Genomic DNA, 12,527 nt, shown 5'->3' on the forward strand with positions numbered 1-12,527 from the left:
GTGAAGTAAATGCAGTGTCATTGTTTGTCAGGCTTGAAGTGCAGTTCTAAATTTACATTTGCCTACTATCGTCCTGAATACAGAGGGGGTACATGGCTGTTTATTTAATGGTGGAGATTCTATAATGGAAATGTGTCCTTGGTATGAAGAAATCCATGCTGTCACTTTTCTCTTTTAATGATTGTTCACTGTCTCAGACCCTGACACTCACACAAAAAGACTCGCAGCATTTATTAAGAACTATGTTTTTTAACTTTTAAAACCCAAAAATACAGCCAAGAGTAGTCTCTTTTCATAACTGAAAGGGGCACAGCGGTGTCCTTGATTTTGAATGCTGAGTGTCTTCACTGTCAAGCTCAGCAACAACAACAAAGGCCTTGTCTTGTCTTTCTGTGCTTGAGCAAGACAAGACTGCTATTTAACAACTTTGAAAAACATATCAAGCTGTAACACAGCACTGGATGTAGAATAACACCTCGTGCACAAAACATCTCATTTTATTGAACTCAGCTGGTATCAAATCATGTTTGGTTGAAGTTTGTATTTCTCCTCTGGTGAGATTTTCAGAAAACACCCCCTTAAATGAAACATGAAAGCATGTGTTGGTCAGTGTAAAACAAAATGTCGACCTGTTTTCAGTGATGCTGCATGATCTTAGCAGGATACAACCAGAACATGAAGTTGCATTCTCTTACTTCCCCTGATATGCATCTCAAATTGTATTATATTATTATTATATATTTTTTTATATATTATTGTATATTTCAGCATGTATCGACTGTAAATTTTTTCCATATATACTAATAAATTTGTGGATTTTTGGGCTGAACCAAGAGAACTATGTCAGTTGAGGTCTTTTTCTTTATTTATCCTCAGCCTTGAAACTTCAAAATGTTTTTTAATGACTAAAGTTGGTTTCCTTGGTGATCCTCAAACCTTAAAGTGTGTCCAAAAGGAAATTTGTTATCCGAAAAGCATATTTAAATATCGGTGCTGATATCGGTATCGACTAAAATTAATCTGTAAATATCGGCATATTGGATATCAGCACAAATCCAATATCATGCATCTCTTAACTTCACCATGTCAAACTTATTAATTATTTATTAAATAATTAAAGCTGCACAGCAGAAAAAATGTTGCTTTCATCAAAATAAAATTCTCTTCAGCATGACAGAGCAGTGATTTTGATGATTTAATCTAGTGTTACTGCCAACATGTACACCTGCATTGACATGCATGAAATGTTACATTTGAGGGGAAAAAGTGGCAAAAAGGTTGATAATGCAACTGCAACATGCTAACAGTAGGTATGTTAAAGTGTTTCACTCTGTGGAGCCTTTGTAGAATCTGTAAAGGACATACTAATCAAGAACTCCTTATTTAGCTCTCCTTGGTGTTTGTGAAAACTCTTAGTTGAGCCTTTGTCTGACAGGTGATTTCTATCACTGCCTCTTCAAGTCCCCATTCTGAAAGCCTACTCTCCTCTGATTGGCCAGCTCTGTAGAACCCTGGAAAATGTTGCCACACGCATATCAAAGGGGCAAATGACAATATATGTCACAAAAAGTTGATAGGCAAGAAAATTATAGTAAACTTTGCATTTAAAAATGCCTGCATGTGGCTTAGATTTATCTAAATGGTAAATGGTAAATTAACATGGAATTTTGGTATCGGGTTAGAAGTTGAATTAATTCCAAATAAGAGACATTTTTTGTTCTGCCTAAAGGGCCATAACATGAAACGCAGAGGACAACTTTTCTCAGACCTCTGCGTTTTACAAGCAAAAAAAACAATAGCATTAACCCTCCAAACCCTGCTGTATCTTAGACTAAAAGACTGATCTCTATGGAGTAGCTTGTGATCAGAAGCTTACCTTATTGTCAGATCCGTGGACAGCTCCTGGCTTTTATATCCCTTCCAGAACATTTTTTATCCAGTTGCAAAGCATGATGTTTATTCAGAACTTTGATAATACAGATCTGCATTGGTAGCTCCATGATAATATGACTATTCATTGGTGATAAAAAACTTAGCAGTGTCACTATCAATTTTGACACCAGAAGTTAAAGAGAACGACTTATTCTATGCTTTTTGGCCAATCACGATGCTCCAATATCTTGTTCTATAGTTTTTGTGGCATTAGCAACTGATCAAAGCCAGCCCAAGATTAACAAGAGACAAGATAGTAATCTGTCTGTTTGAAAGGTTGAAAAAATATTTCTCCATGGCGCTCCTAAAATGGGATTCACTAATAAGACTAATGATAACTTATAATGACAGTTTCCGTTTTGTGTTTGTTAAGAAGATTTTATTTTTTTCTCCCAATAGACAAGGCCTGTACAAACTAAATGCAAATGTGAGAAGGCGTGTTCATTGTTGATCTTGGTCTGATTTATATATGTATGAGATTCAATATGTTTTCTGCAACGACTTCCGCTTCCTCCCACTGTCCAAAAACATGCTTGTTAGGTTAAATGATGTGCGAGAGCGTGCATGTCCCTGTATGTCAGCCCATTGATTGACAGGTGACCAGTCTCGGGTGTGCCCGCCTCTTTCCCAGTGGCAGCTGGGATTGGCTTCTACCTCTCTGAACAGAATAAGCCACACGGATAATAGATGGATGACATTATACCTTAATTAGCTGCAGTTCAGTGGTTCCTTTGAATTCTTATAGTGTTTTTTCTTCACCTATACACTTACACACTGTACATAAAGACCACTACATGAATTTTCCTGAGGTGCTTGTAGTGCCTCTCAAAGTGGGGAGAGATTTCCTCATGAATACTGTCACCGCACCCGAAAATACTGATGCTCTTGCCTCATCTTCTCCCCCCTAGTGCATGTATTTTTATTACCTTTTCCCATCTGGCTGCTCTAAATGTTCCAAATGATACCTTCTTGTTAAAATTAAACTTTTTTCTCTCCCCCCTCCTTCTCTTCCCACCTGCTTCTTCTTCCATCTCTCCTCTCTCCCGCTGTTCTGGCCTCGCGCCTCCATATTTTCTCCAACTATCCCCTCTGCCATCTTTTCTCACTGTCTGCTCCACACTTTTTCCTTCGCCCCCCTGCCTTGCTCCCCTTCTTTTTCTCCCTTTCTGCGGCTGGATACTTGATTCATTTTATCGTCTGCTCTCTGCAGGTGTACCCCCGGAAGAGCACCCCTGCTGTGGACAGGCTATGTGTAGGCGTACCTGCCGCTGAGGTGAGCCAAATGTTGCTCCATCACACAAGCACCTTTGCAAGCCTGTAGTGTGTTTGCTTTCATTATTAGTATAGGATTTACAGCATCTGATTGCTTTTACAATTTACAAAAAACACTGATATTGGAAACATCTTGTATTGTGTGTTGATTTTAACTAGGTTAACTTTACAAATCATGTAGAATATTTCAGTGTTAATAGCAATATTTACAAAATGTTGACATAAGAAGGCAAACAAATAGCTGGTACTCTCAATTTGGATTTGTTGCAGTTTGCTGTTACTTCTTAAAGATTTGAATTGGCTCTGTCTTCCTTTTTTTATGAGTAGAATCAAAGTATCTTCCAGAAAAGGCACTGGGAGGAACACTAATCTGCTTATCGGGGTTTGTTTTCTGCCATTATGCTACTGCCAAGCATGTGTGTGTGTAAAAGACACACAAGCACGCTGGTGGAAGAATCTGTGATGCAAAGACAGAGTGATGTTTAGTGCAGGGATTATCAACGGGAGACCAGTTGGCTTAAACAGCAGAATAAACTTTTACACAGTTTTTGACAAAGATTGGTGAAAATAGTGATGTGCTGTCCATGTAAAACACATCATGGCCGTGCTCACATACCGCTGGAAGCCCGATTCAAACATAATCTCAAATGCTGACAGTCGTCCGTGTTCAGTGGGCTTTCCGTCAGTATCCATCCTCCCTGCCACTGTGTACTCAAAGCTCCAATGTAAATGCCACAGAAATATATTGTCATTCATGTGGGCTCTGCTGATCACACACCGCATTTCCATGCATTATTTACATCCGGCTTAGCCCCCTCTTCTATGCATTCACAAGCCCAGGTCACAAACAAGCAAGTTATCAATGAATGACAGGAATCAAATATTTATGCCCGAGCCAGAGCACCTAAGGTGGGTCACATGGCCACAGGGGCTCTGCAGAGATGACTTCCTCTTCCTGCAGCACACGCCCTCCGGAGGGAGGTAAAAAAATCAGCAGCATCGGGAAGAAACTGCGGGAGGAGGACGGTGATTTTTGAAGAAATGTACACGCGCAGGATGAAAGGCTTTTGGGAATGGCTTTGTTTTAACAATGTTTATTCCTGTGTGTCTGCTGTGTTGATTTAGTGTTTGTTGTTTTGTTTGTCTGTAGAAATATGTCAGTTTTAATTTACAGCACTGAATTAGTCATGTATGAATTCTTGTTTCAATGTGGAGATGTATATTTACCAGGCAAATATGCATACATTTCTTTAATTAGCTTCATTTAATGGGTTATGAGACTCCAAATGCTAATTAAAAAGGATACATTGGCACCATTTAGGCAAATGATAATGCAATCCAGGTAGTACACTACAGGATTTGCCATTCTTAAAACAAAAAATACAAAACATAGGAAGGCACTAGTAACATTTTGATGTTTTAATTTAAGACAACCGTATAGCATAAATGCCATTAAAACTATTTTGATTCCCTAGAATCCAACTCTACTGTTTACATGAATGCTAAATCTTTCTGTACGCAGTAATTCTGTGTTGAATTTGATAAATGTTTCTCTGGTCATAGTTAGAGTTACCCACTCTTTAAAGTCCACCACAGCTCTGAGGCCCTGTCCTTGTTCAAGCCACTGCATATTTTAGCGTTTATGTTGCGCAGCTTTCTGCAGTTTTCTTTTTTTTCGGCATTCTTATTACCAACATTGAAGGCTTGCTCAAAAGTTGAGATCCATGCATAGCTTTTAGTGGCTCTATACCTCCCTGAAGATAAGCTTTGTTTGACGCCATCCACGTTGAGCATGTAAAGATATGTCCGGCAATAAACACAAGTTATATTGTTGCAGAATTACTTTGTGTTTATATTGAAGGATTCTTGGCAACATATCTTTAAACACAAGAATCTTTAAACAAGATACAATATGTAATTATTCACTTTTTACTTCTATGGTAATTGGTATATTTTCAGCCAGACAAGGATTCAACGTGTTCTCATTCCAGTTACAGGGCCTCGAAAGAGTCCTGTATTGTTATTTTTCATCACTACTCCCAAGTCGTCGGACATAAGTAATTTGCGCGCCTGCTGCCTTCCTTGGATGTCGCAGCCGTTTCTCAGTCTCCCCTTAATATCCTTATCTGCCAGAGAACTGCCAACAACAGTGAATAACGTACAGTTATGACTGTCTTTTCCATAAATGTAAAAGTAGAGCCGCTGTGAAAATTTGAGTAAATTTGAGCTTATAAACTCACCAGGAGGCCGCCATGTTTTTGTCTGCGCTAGTACTGTGACTTTACTAGAGTTCCTTGCTGTTCCTATGCGATAACCGGTTGCTGCTGCTTGCAGCTGTTGCTGCCATAGCAGCTTTCATACCAGGCATGAGTTTGCTGCATGCTGGCTTTGCCTCCCTGCTGTCAAAGTTCAGTCATTCTTCCTGAGTTTAACCTCAATAAACCTCCCTGGACTCAGTGAATAGTGGAAGTGTGCCGGTAGCTTTTTAAAATAAAAGCAATATGTACATACGAAGGGAGATTTCTCCAGAGAAATGCTGAAGTGGGCTTTTACTTTGAAAAGCGCGAACCTGAAGTGTTTTTGTACAGTGTTTACCTTTACCTGCAACATTTTGAACCATGTGGAAACAGAAAGCTTCATAAATAGTAGAAGTTTTGGGAACAACTTTATTAAACAGACACATTTTAGCTCATGGCCTTGGTTCATCAGGAAACAGATTTCAAACATATTCTGCAGATGTGGATGTAGATATTTGCTACAACAAGGTAATTATGGCTCTGTATTTATCATTTTCATGTTCAGTGTTTGGATAACTGCTTGTGGTACAAAAAACAATAGAAGAGACCTCAAATCTTAAAATTCTCTGTCATGAGACATGCAGCGTCTCTGAAATGCAGCCCTAACACTGGCTGCTAGTCTGAAACAGTGGTTACTGCATAGGAACAATGAGGAGAGCTACGGCACTGTGACGTCACCAGTGTGGACCAAAACATGGCGGCCTCCTGGTGAATTTATAAACTCAAATATCTCAAAATGTAGATATCTAGTGAGTTTTTTTTAGTTCAGTACATTTGAGAGATAACAAGTATCTATCCAACAAGATAAACTTGTCTGATCATGCAGGGTTCCTTTTAAAGGTGCAGTGTGTAAAACTGGGAATATCAGCAACATCTAACAGTCAGTTCTCAATTGTGATGCTCATTTCTCATGTGGAAACTGTGGCAATGAGTGAAATAAAATATCAATCTGTTATTTAGCTGTTTATAAACCTTAATAACAAACTGATCATACCACCATTCTCAACTAGAATAAAATTTCTTTACAAAAAATAATCTTATTAGTTGTCAGTGTCAACAAACACTGTATTTCTAATTATGTTCTCCCCTTTGTGTCTATCAGTGTTTTGGTTTGCTGGGAATCAACGGGGCTGGAAAAACTACCACATTTAAGATGCTGACAGGAGACATCCCAGTCTCCAGCGGAGAGGCCTTCTTAAATGGATACAGGTGAGGCGCTAACTCCCACTAGAGCTCCAGGTAACTTGTCATAATTAGCCACCCAACATGCCTGCTCAGATGGGGATCAAGCTGAGGTGTTGTTTTTTATAGCTCACTCTCTTCTCAGCCTCCCCACAGCTTTCTATTTCTCCATCCTTCGAACTCTCTGGCTTTTGTTTTTTTCTTGGCAAGGTAGTTTCGATATCTCTTATACATTCTGCCTTTTCAACTTTGCTTCTCTCATGTCTTCTCTCTGCGATATTCTCAGAAATGCTGGAGACTCTGCTCTCTCTGTCTTCCTGCCTCTTTCACATATTTCATTCCCTTTTCACATCCTCAGCCCTGTACCTTGCACTGTTTTTTGTCTCTGCCTTACAGAATCAGTCAGAAGAAATCTTTGTACATGCCAAAAAGTACGTTGACAGCAATAAGAGACTCAGACACCTGAGCAAGGGAAAGCTTGTTCCATCTTTATTTCAGGAACAAACAACAAGGCAAAACATCTGAGCATGGTCGACTGTGAGCTGTGGTTGGTTTCACACTAAAGCAGAAGCTATGGTGTCATTTATATGTGTGCTAATTGACTTTGTGGTTGACAAAGAACAAGCAAAGCCTTACACAGCAGCGATAATGTTGATCAGTTCAAATGAAAGAGTTCAAAGAAAGATTCCAGAGAGCTTTAGGGGAAACAATAAACTGAAAAGAGAGTGAAACAGATGCGAGAACACCCACTCCTTTGTCTTCAGCTCATTATGTTTCCTGTGCATTGGGAAGAAAAAGGATCACAGAAATGAGGAAACAGCATTTCTTAAATGGAAGATCTCTCCCAACATTTATGTCTCTCAAGAGTGATTGTGTGCTATACTTGCAAGAAATATGTGGTTCATCAGAGGTCGGCTATTGCGTAAGACCAAGGATAGACTGACAGTGATAGTTGACTTAAAAAATGACCGCATTTGATTTTCTGAATGAATTCAGTCTTTGGAAAATACACATTTTCCAATTATATCCTCTTCTGTAAAAAGCAATAGCCAAGGCATCTGTCAACACTCAATCTGAAGCCGGCATGCACTAAGCTTAACATAGTTCAGAGCCAACAAGTTAAGAACAAATAAAAACAATCCGCCCACCATCAAATTTAAATAGAACTAACAGTACAGCACATAAACCCTTAAGAAACACTCTATATAATGCCAGTAGCATCGTTTTTACACTTTGGGTTTTTCTCAAGGTGTTTTTTTATGTAAGATTAGTTTCAAATGTCAGGTAGTGCAACCACAAATGCATGAAGCCTTATGTGCCATTGGCCCACAACCAGTACAGTCTTTTCCAGCACAATGACATCCTGTAATGTATAACCTTTATGGTCTAAGAAGTTTGATTTGTACACTGACATGTTAGCTCATGCTAACAAAAAAGTTGAAATAAAAAATTTGGTTGGGCAGTGGCAACCGTAGCCTTTTCCAGCTGCACCACCCACTGACATTGAGAGCTCTTTCATTGATTTGCCAAACATTTAATTTGATCAATAAAAGTTTCAGCTTACTGGGGCATTTTTGAGTCCCAGCAGCCTCTTGACATATTAAATCATATTTGTCTTTGACTTACCATTGCTCCTGGAAAACAACACATCATGGGAGAAATGGCCTCGGTATTATCTTTCTAGAAGACAGCTGTAACAGCCATGAAAGGAAGGGACAAAAGCAGCTGTATTATTGGTTTCATGGCGGTGGTGAAAGTATTAATAATGTGCACTATGAAAGGGTATGTCTGCTGAAATAGCTACTGCTGTTACTCTAAAGGATGCATGTTGTTATGCCTGGAACTTCAGTCCAAAGGATTTGTCTTTATTTTTTGCTCTTTTGTGTGCTTCTTTTGAGTTTTCAGCTACACTTTCTTGAGTCCACGAGTAGAGAATGTGAAATGAACCTCTGTGCTGCTTTTTATTAGCTTGGCAGCATGTCAAAGAGAGACACAGGCCTTTGCTCCCTCAGCTCAGATTTTCTGTCTCTAATCAAGATTTTGTCAATGCCTGATGAATCTTTCCAAGTAAGTTAATGTAAACCCTATTCTCTCTGGAATGCATTTTGCAACACAAGTGCCTTTTTTTGGCCTTCAGGCTATTCTTATTGAACATCTGACATCATTCTCTGTCCCTGAGATGCTAAATGGAATCTGTTTCATGACAAATCTTTATTATTCTCTCTTCTCTAGCATACGGACAGAAATGAGGACAGTGCACCAGAACTTGGGCTATTGTCCCCAGTTTGATGCCATTGATGAGCTGTTGACTGGGCGAGAACATCTGGAGTTTTACGCCAGGCTACGAGGGGTACCAGAGAAGGAGGTCACCATGGTAACCATTGCATCCATTTACACGTTTTGCCCCTGTGTGATTAAAAGTGTCACTTTTATCCTCAAAACAAATGTTGGAAAACAGTTCACCTTAAGGAAATGTCAATTATTTGTCTAAATCTTACTCATGCAAGAGAAGTTTACATCCTGTCAGTGCAGTCTGTTTTATTTTACCATCAATATACTGCCCAAGTAGAATGCATGTAGGGCGAGTTGAAGTGCACGCTGAAGCTGAAGTGATAGACAACCTCATTGGGCAAAGCCATACATAATAAAAAATGCCCGTTGGTAGAGAAAAGGAGCAGCTGTGGGTTATGGCTCTACATTATTCACCATGCCCGGTGGTGTGGCCGGCCCTTTGCGGCCTCCCTGCACTCCTCTTGCGCCTCCCTCTTCTCCAGCAGTGAGATCAAAAGAGCAAGAGGGGCTGCTGGGGACTATAGGTCCTCAGACCTTGTGCCAGGGCTTTGATCCCTTAGCTCCAGTGTATAGGGACCCAGTGCTGTGCTGCTAGCACAACTTAATTTTACTGTGGCCCATTGTGATAGGGATGTTGGTGTCAATTGAAACTTTAGGTATTTTGCATTTTTTTCAAACATGAATTCTCTAATGTTAACACTTGAATATGTTATTTAAGCACGGCAAAATTGCACAGTTTTGCAATGTTTCTGAATGCATTTAGAAGCCATTTAAACAGCAAGGAGAATGGAGAAGTACCCCAGCAGCTTGTGGTTAAGGACTTACAGTGATGCCAGCTGTCATGTCTCGTCCTTGAAAACCACAAAGCATAAATACATCACGCATCCAAGCCAAAATATCTTCCATCATGAAGGCCCTGGTGATCTCTTGATGCCATAAATGCCTTGGTCACTTTGATTTCTCTCTTCAAATAGGTTGCTGAATGGGGGATCCAGAAACTGGGACTCATCAAATATTCCAACAAGTCAGCGGGAACATACAGCGGCGGGAACAAACGCAAACTTTCCACTGCAATCGCTCTGATCGGATGTCCTCCTGTGATTTTCCTGGTAAAGATACATCCTTGCTGCGCTGTAGTACATGCTGGTAATGTGATATCCTGCTGTTTTATGAAGAGTTAAGAGTGTAATACTTTAGATCAATATTGATGCTGAGTGTTTGGATTACATATTTTTTTTCTCTTTATAAGCACACAGAGGCTGAGCTATGGTGAGAATATGATAGCTCATAGGAATTCAGCGGTAAGGACCACTTTAAAAGTTAGCAGTGGAAGAAATATAGATCAGTCTTGTGATCTTTTACCGAATTTCCCGATGGATTTAGAGTGCATTACTCATGGCTGAGATGGGTGTATTTTTCAAGGGTCACTCATTGGTCCTGTTTTAATTAATTTTTGTCCATGAGGAGCCAATTCCTTTAAAGCACACAGAAGTGTGTTTGCACGCATTAAAAACCTATTCATCAGGACTTAAAACTGAGCCCAAATGCATTTTCCCTCTGATGGAAGATTAATGAAGGTATGACTCAGAATACGCTGCTTTGCATGCTTTCAATTAAGTGGCTTTCATGTGCATTGGGAAGTTATGTTGCTCGTTTCTGTGAGTTACACACTATAATAACCTTTAATAGGACTTTGAGGCTCCTTATTAGGGCTAAACTAAGTGTAAATTTCTATTTAAATAATTTCAATTCTTACTTGTGTTTCCGTGTCCCAAACACTGCTTCTTATAGTCATATAGAGGGTTTAATATTAGTTTCTACAGATACGTTCAATTAAGGTAATACAGTTAAATTTGCTGTAATAAATGCATTACTTCACATAATTTGAAGCTGTCAGATTATGCTGCTAATTTCATTTAAATGAGCAATTGGCCAGGTAATGAGTAATCCATAATAAATTACTTATACAGAATAATCTGTCCAAACAGTTCTCTCTACTGGATCAGTGCTGAGCCCATCGAGCTAACATGTTCCAAACCCCCTTATTTACTTGCCTGAGCCAGGCCAGCCTTCACTATGAGGCAGTGGGATAATGTGTTGTCAGTGTGTGTGTCAGTTTCAGTATTGTGTGCTAGCCCGGGGAGCTCAGGCAGCCTTGAGACAGTGCCACGTAGGGTCTGCACAGGGACACATTGGGCACGGTGATGGAAACAACCCTTGGGATTTGTAGGGCTCTGCGAGCTGAGGGAGAAGCAGGCCTGGAACGAAACCAGCCGATGGACTGAGTACTGTCACTCTCTAATCATGCATGGACAGACTAGCCCGGAGGAGAAAGAAACAGCAAGTCACTCAGGCTGTGTGTGTTTGTTGTGCTGTGTTGGACAGTGCTGCAGAATGTTTCTACATTATGTGGAAATGTGCAAACACAGAATTCACCCAGACTTTACCTGTGCCTGTCTGTGGACTCATCTTTGTCCCATATTGCCTTATTTATCAGTTCTCTGTGTGCTTAACGGTGCATGAAAATTCATATCTTCTGAAGGAATGCACTCTAATTTACTTCTATCATCAATCTAGACAAACCCATAATCTGTTTTTCCTTTTTTCAGTCAAATGTGTTTTAAATTTGAAATTCTTATTTGGAAGCCATTAGCCTTAAATCAGCTTTCAGTTTCATCAATTGTAAAGTTTTAATTGAAGGACAAATTTTTAACTATCCCTTCTTTTAAATTGATTGGAAAAAGAAAAACACTGTACAAACTAGTGTCAATTAAAAAAAAAAGCTAATCCCTGCACTCTTTTCCATCAAAAACACAGTTGCAAAATGAATGCCGGTTAACCCGGTTGTTTTGAGGTGAAAATTCCTTTTTCATTGTCAACTGCGATTTTTCCCAGAGTTGAATTTCTGCGGAGGTCTCAGCCTCACCACAACAAACAGACAATATAATTAGGTAAACACAAGCTACAACAGTGGTAAGATAAAAAATCAGTTCCTCCTTCGTGCTCTTTGGACAGGGACAAAGTGGGGTGTAGGTCAAGCTGTTGCAAGCTTAAATTGCTTGCTGACTTACATCTTTTGGTCCTCATTCACAAACTGTTCTTAAGAGACATTTGTTCTCTCCTCCACCCCCCTGCACAGGTTGTAAAATCACCCACATTTTCTTATATGTGATTTGTTCTTAGCTAGGAACAATATAAGACACTCTTATGCACATTTGAGTCCTGATATGGCAGTAAAACGACTAATACTGAATTTTTCAGCACTCAAATATGCTAGATCAAGAAAGACACAATAATGAATCATTTTTAACTATATTTTAAATCATTTTTATCAGGGTAGCATAATATAAACTAATACATTAGTAGGAGTTTTTTCCATCTAACAATACATAAAAAACTACCTTTACACAGGGATGTTTAGCCATCAGCCATATCGTCCTGCAAACCTTGACTGCAAATCTGTAGAAGACAGCGGAAACGGTCTCCTTTGGGGGGCAAAATTAGAGTCAGTAGCAACAGCAAAATAGCTGTTTGGCATTGGCAGAGAAGATT

General features: G+C 39.5%; 1 protein-coding gene across 2 annotated transcripts in view; it reads left to right on the forward strand.

Annotated features, from left to right (window-relative positions):
• The window catches only part of LOC121504174 (phospholipid-transporting ATPase ABCA1-like), a 269,110-nt gene that overhangs the window by 223,814 nt on the left and 32,769 nt on the right, over positions 1–12,527 (forward strand). For both annotated transcript variants that reach the window (XM_041778824.1, XM_041778823.1), the window contains 4 exons: positions 3,143–3,205; positions 6,604–6,710; positions 8,916–9,057; positions 9,950–10,084. In XM_041778824.1, the coding sequence (XP_041634758.1) occupies positions 3,143–3,205; positions 6,604–6,710; positions 8,916–9,057; positions 9,950–10,084 (447 nt within the window). The remainder of the gene's footprint in view (positions 1–3,142; positions 3,206–6,603; positions 6,711–8,915; positions 9,058–9,949; positions 10,085–12,527) is intronic.

The sequence above is a fragment of the Cheilinus undulatus genome, linkage group 22 (genome assembly GCF_018320785.1).
Source record: "Cheilinus undulatus linkage group 22, ASM1832078v1, whole genome shotgun sequence".
Taxonomy (NCBI): Eukaryota; Metazoa; Chordata; class Actinopteri; order Labriformes; family Labridae; genus Cheilinus; species Cheilinus undulatus.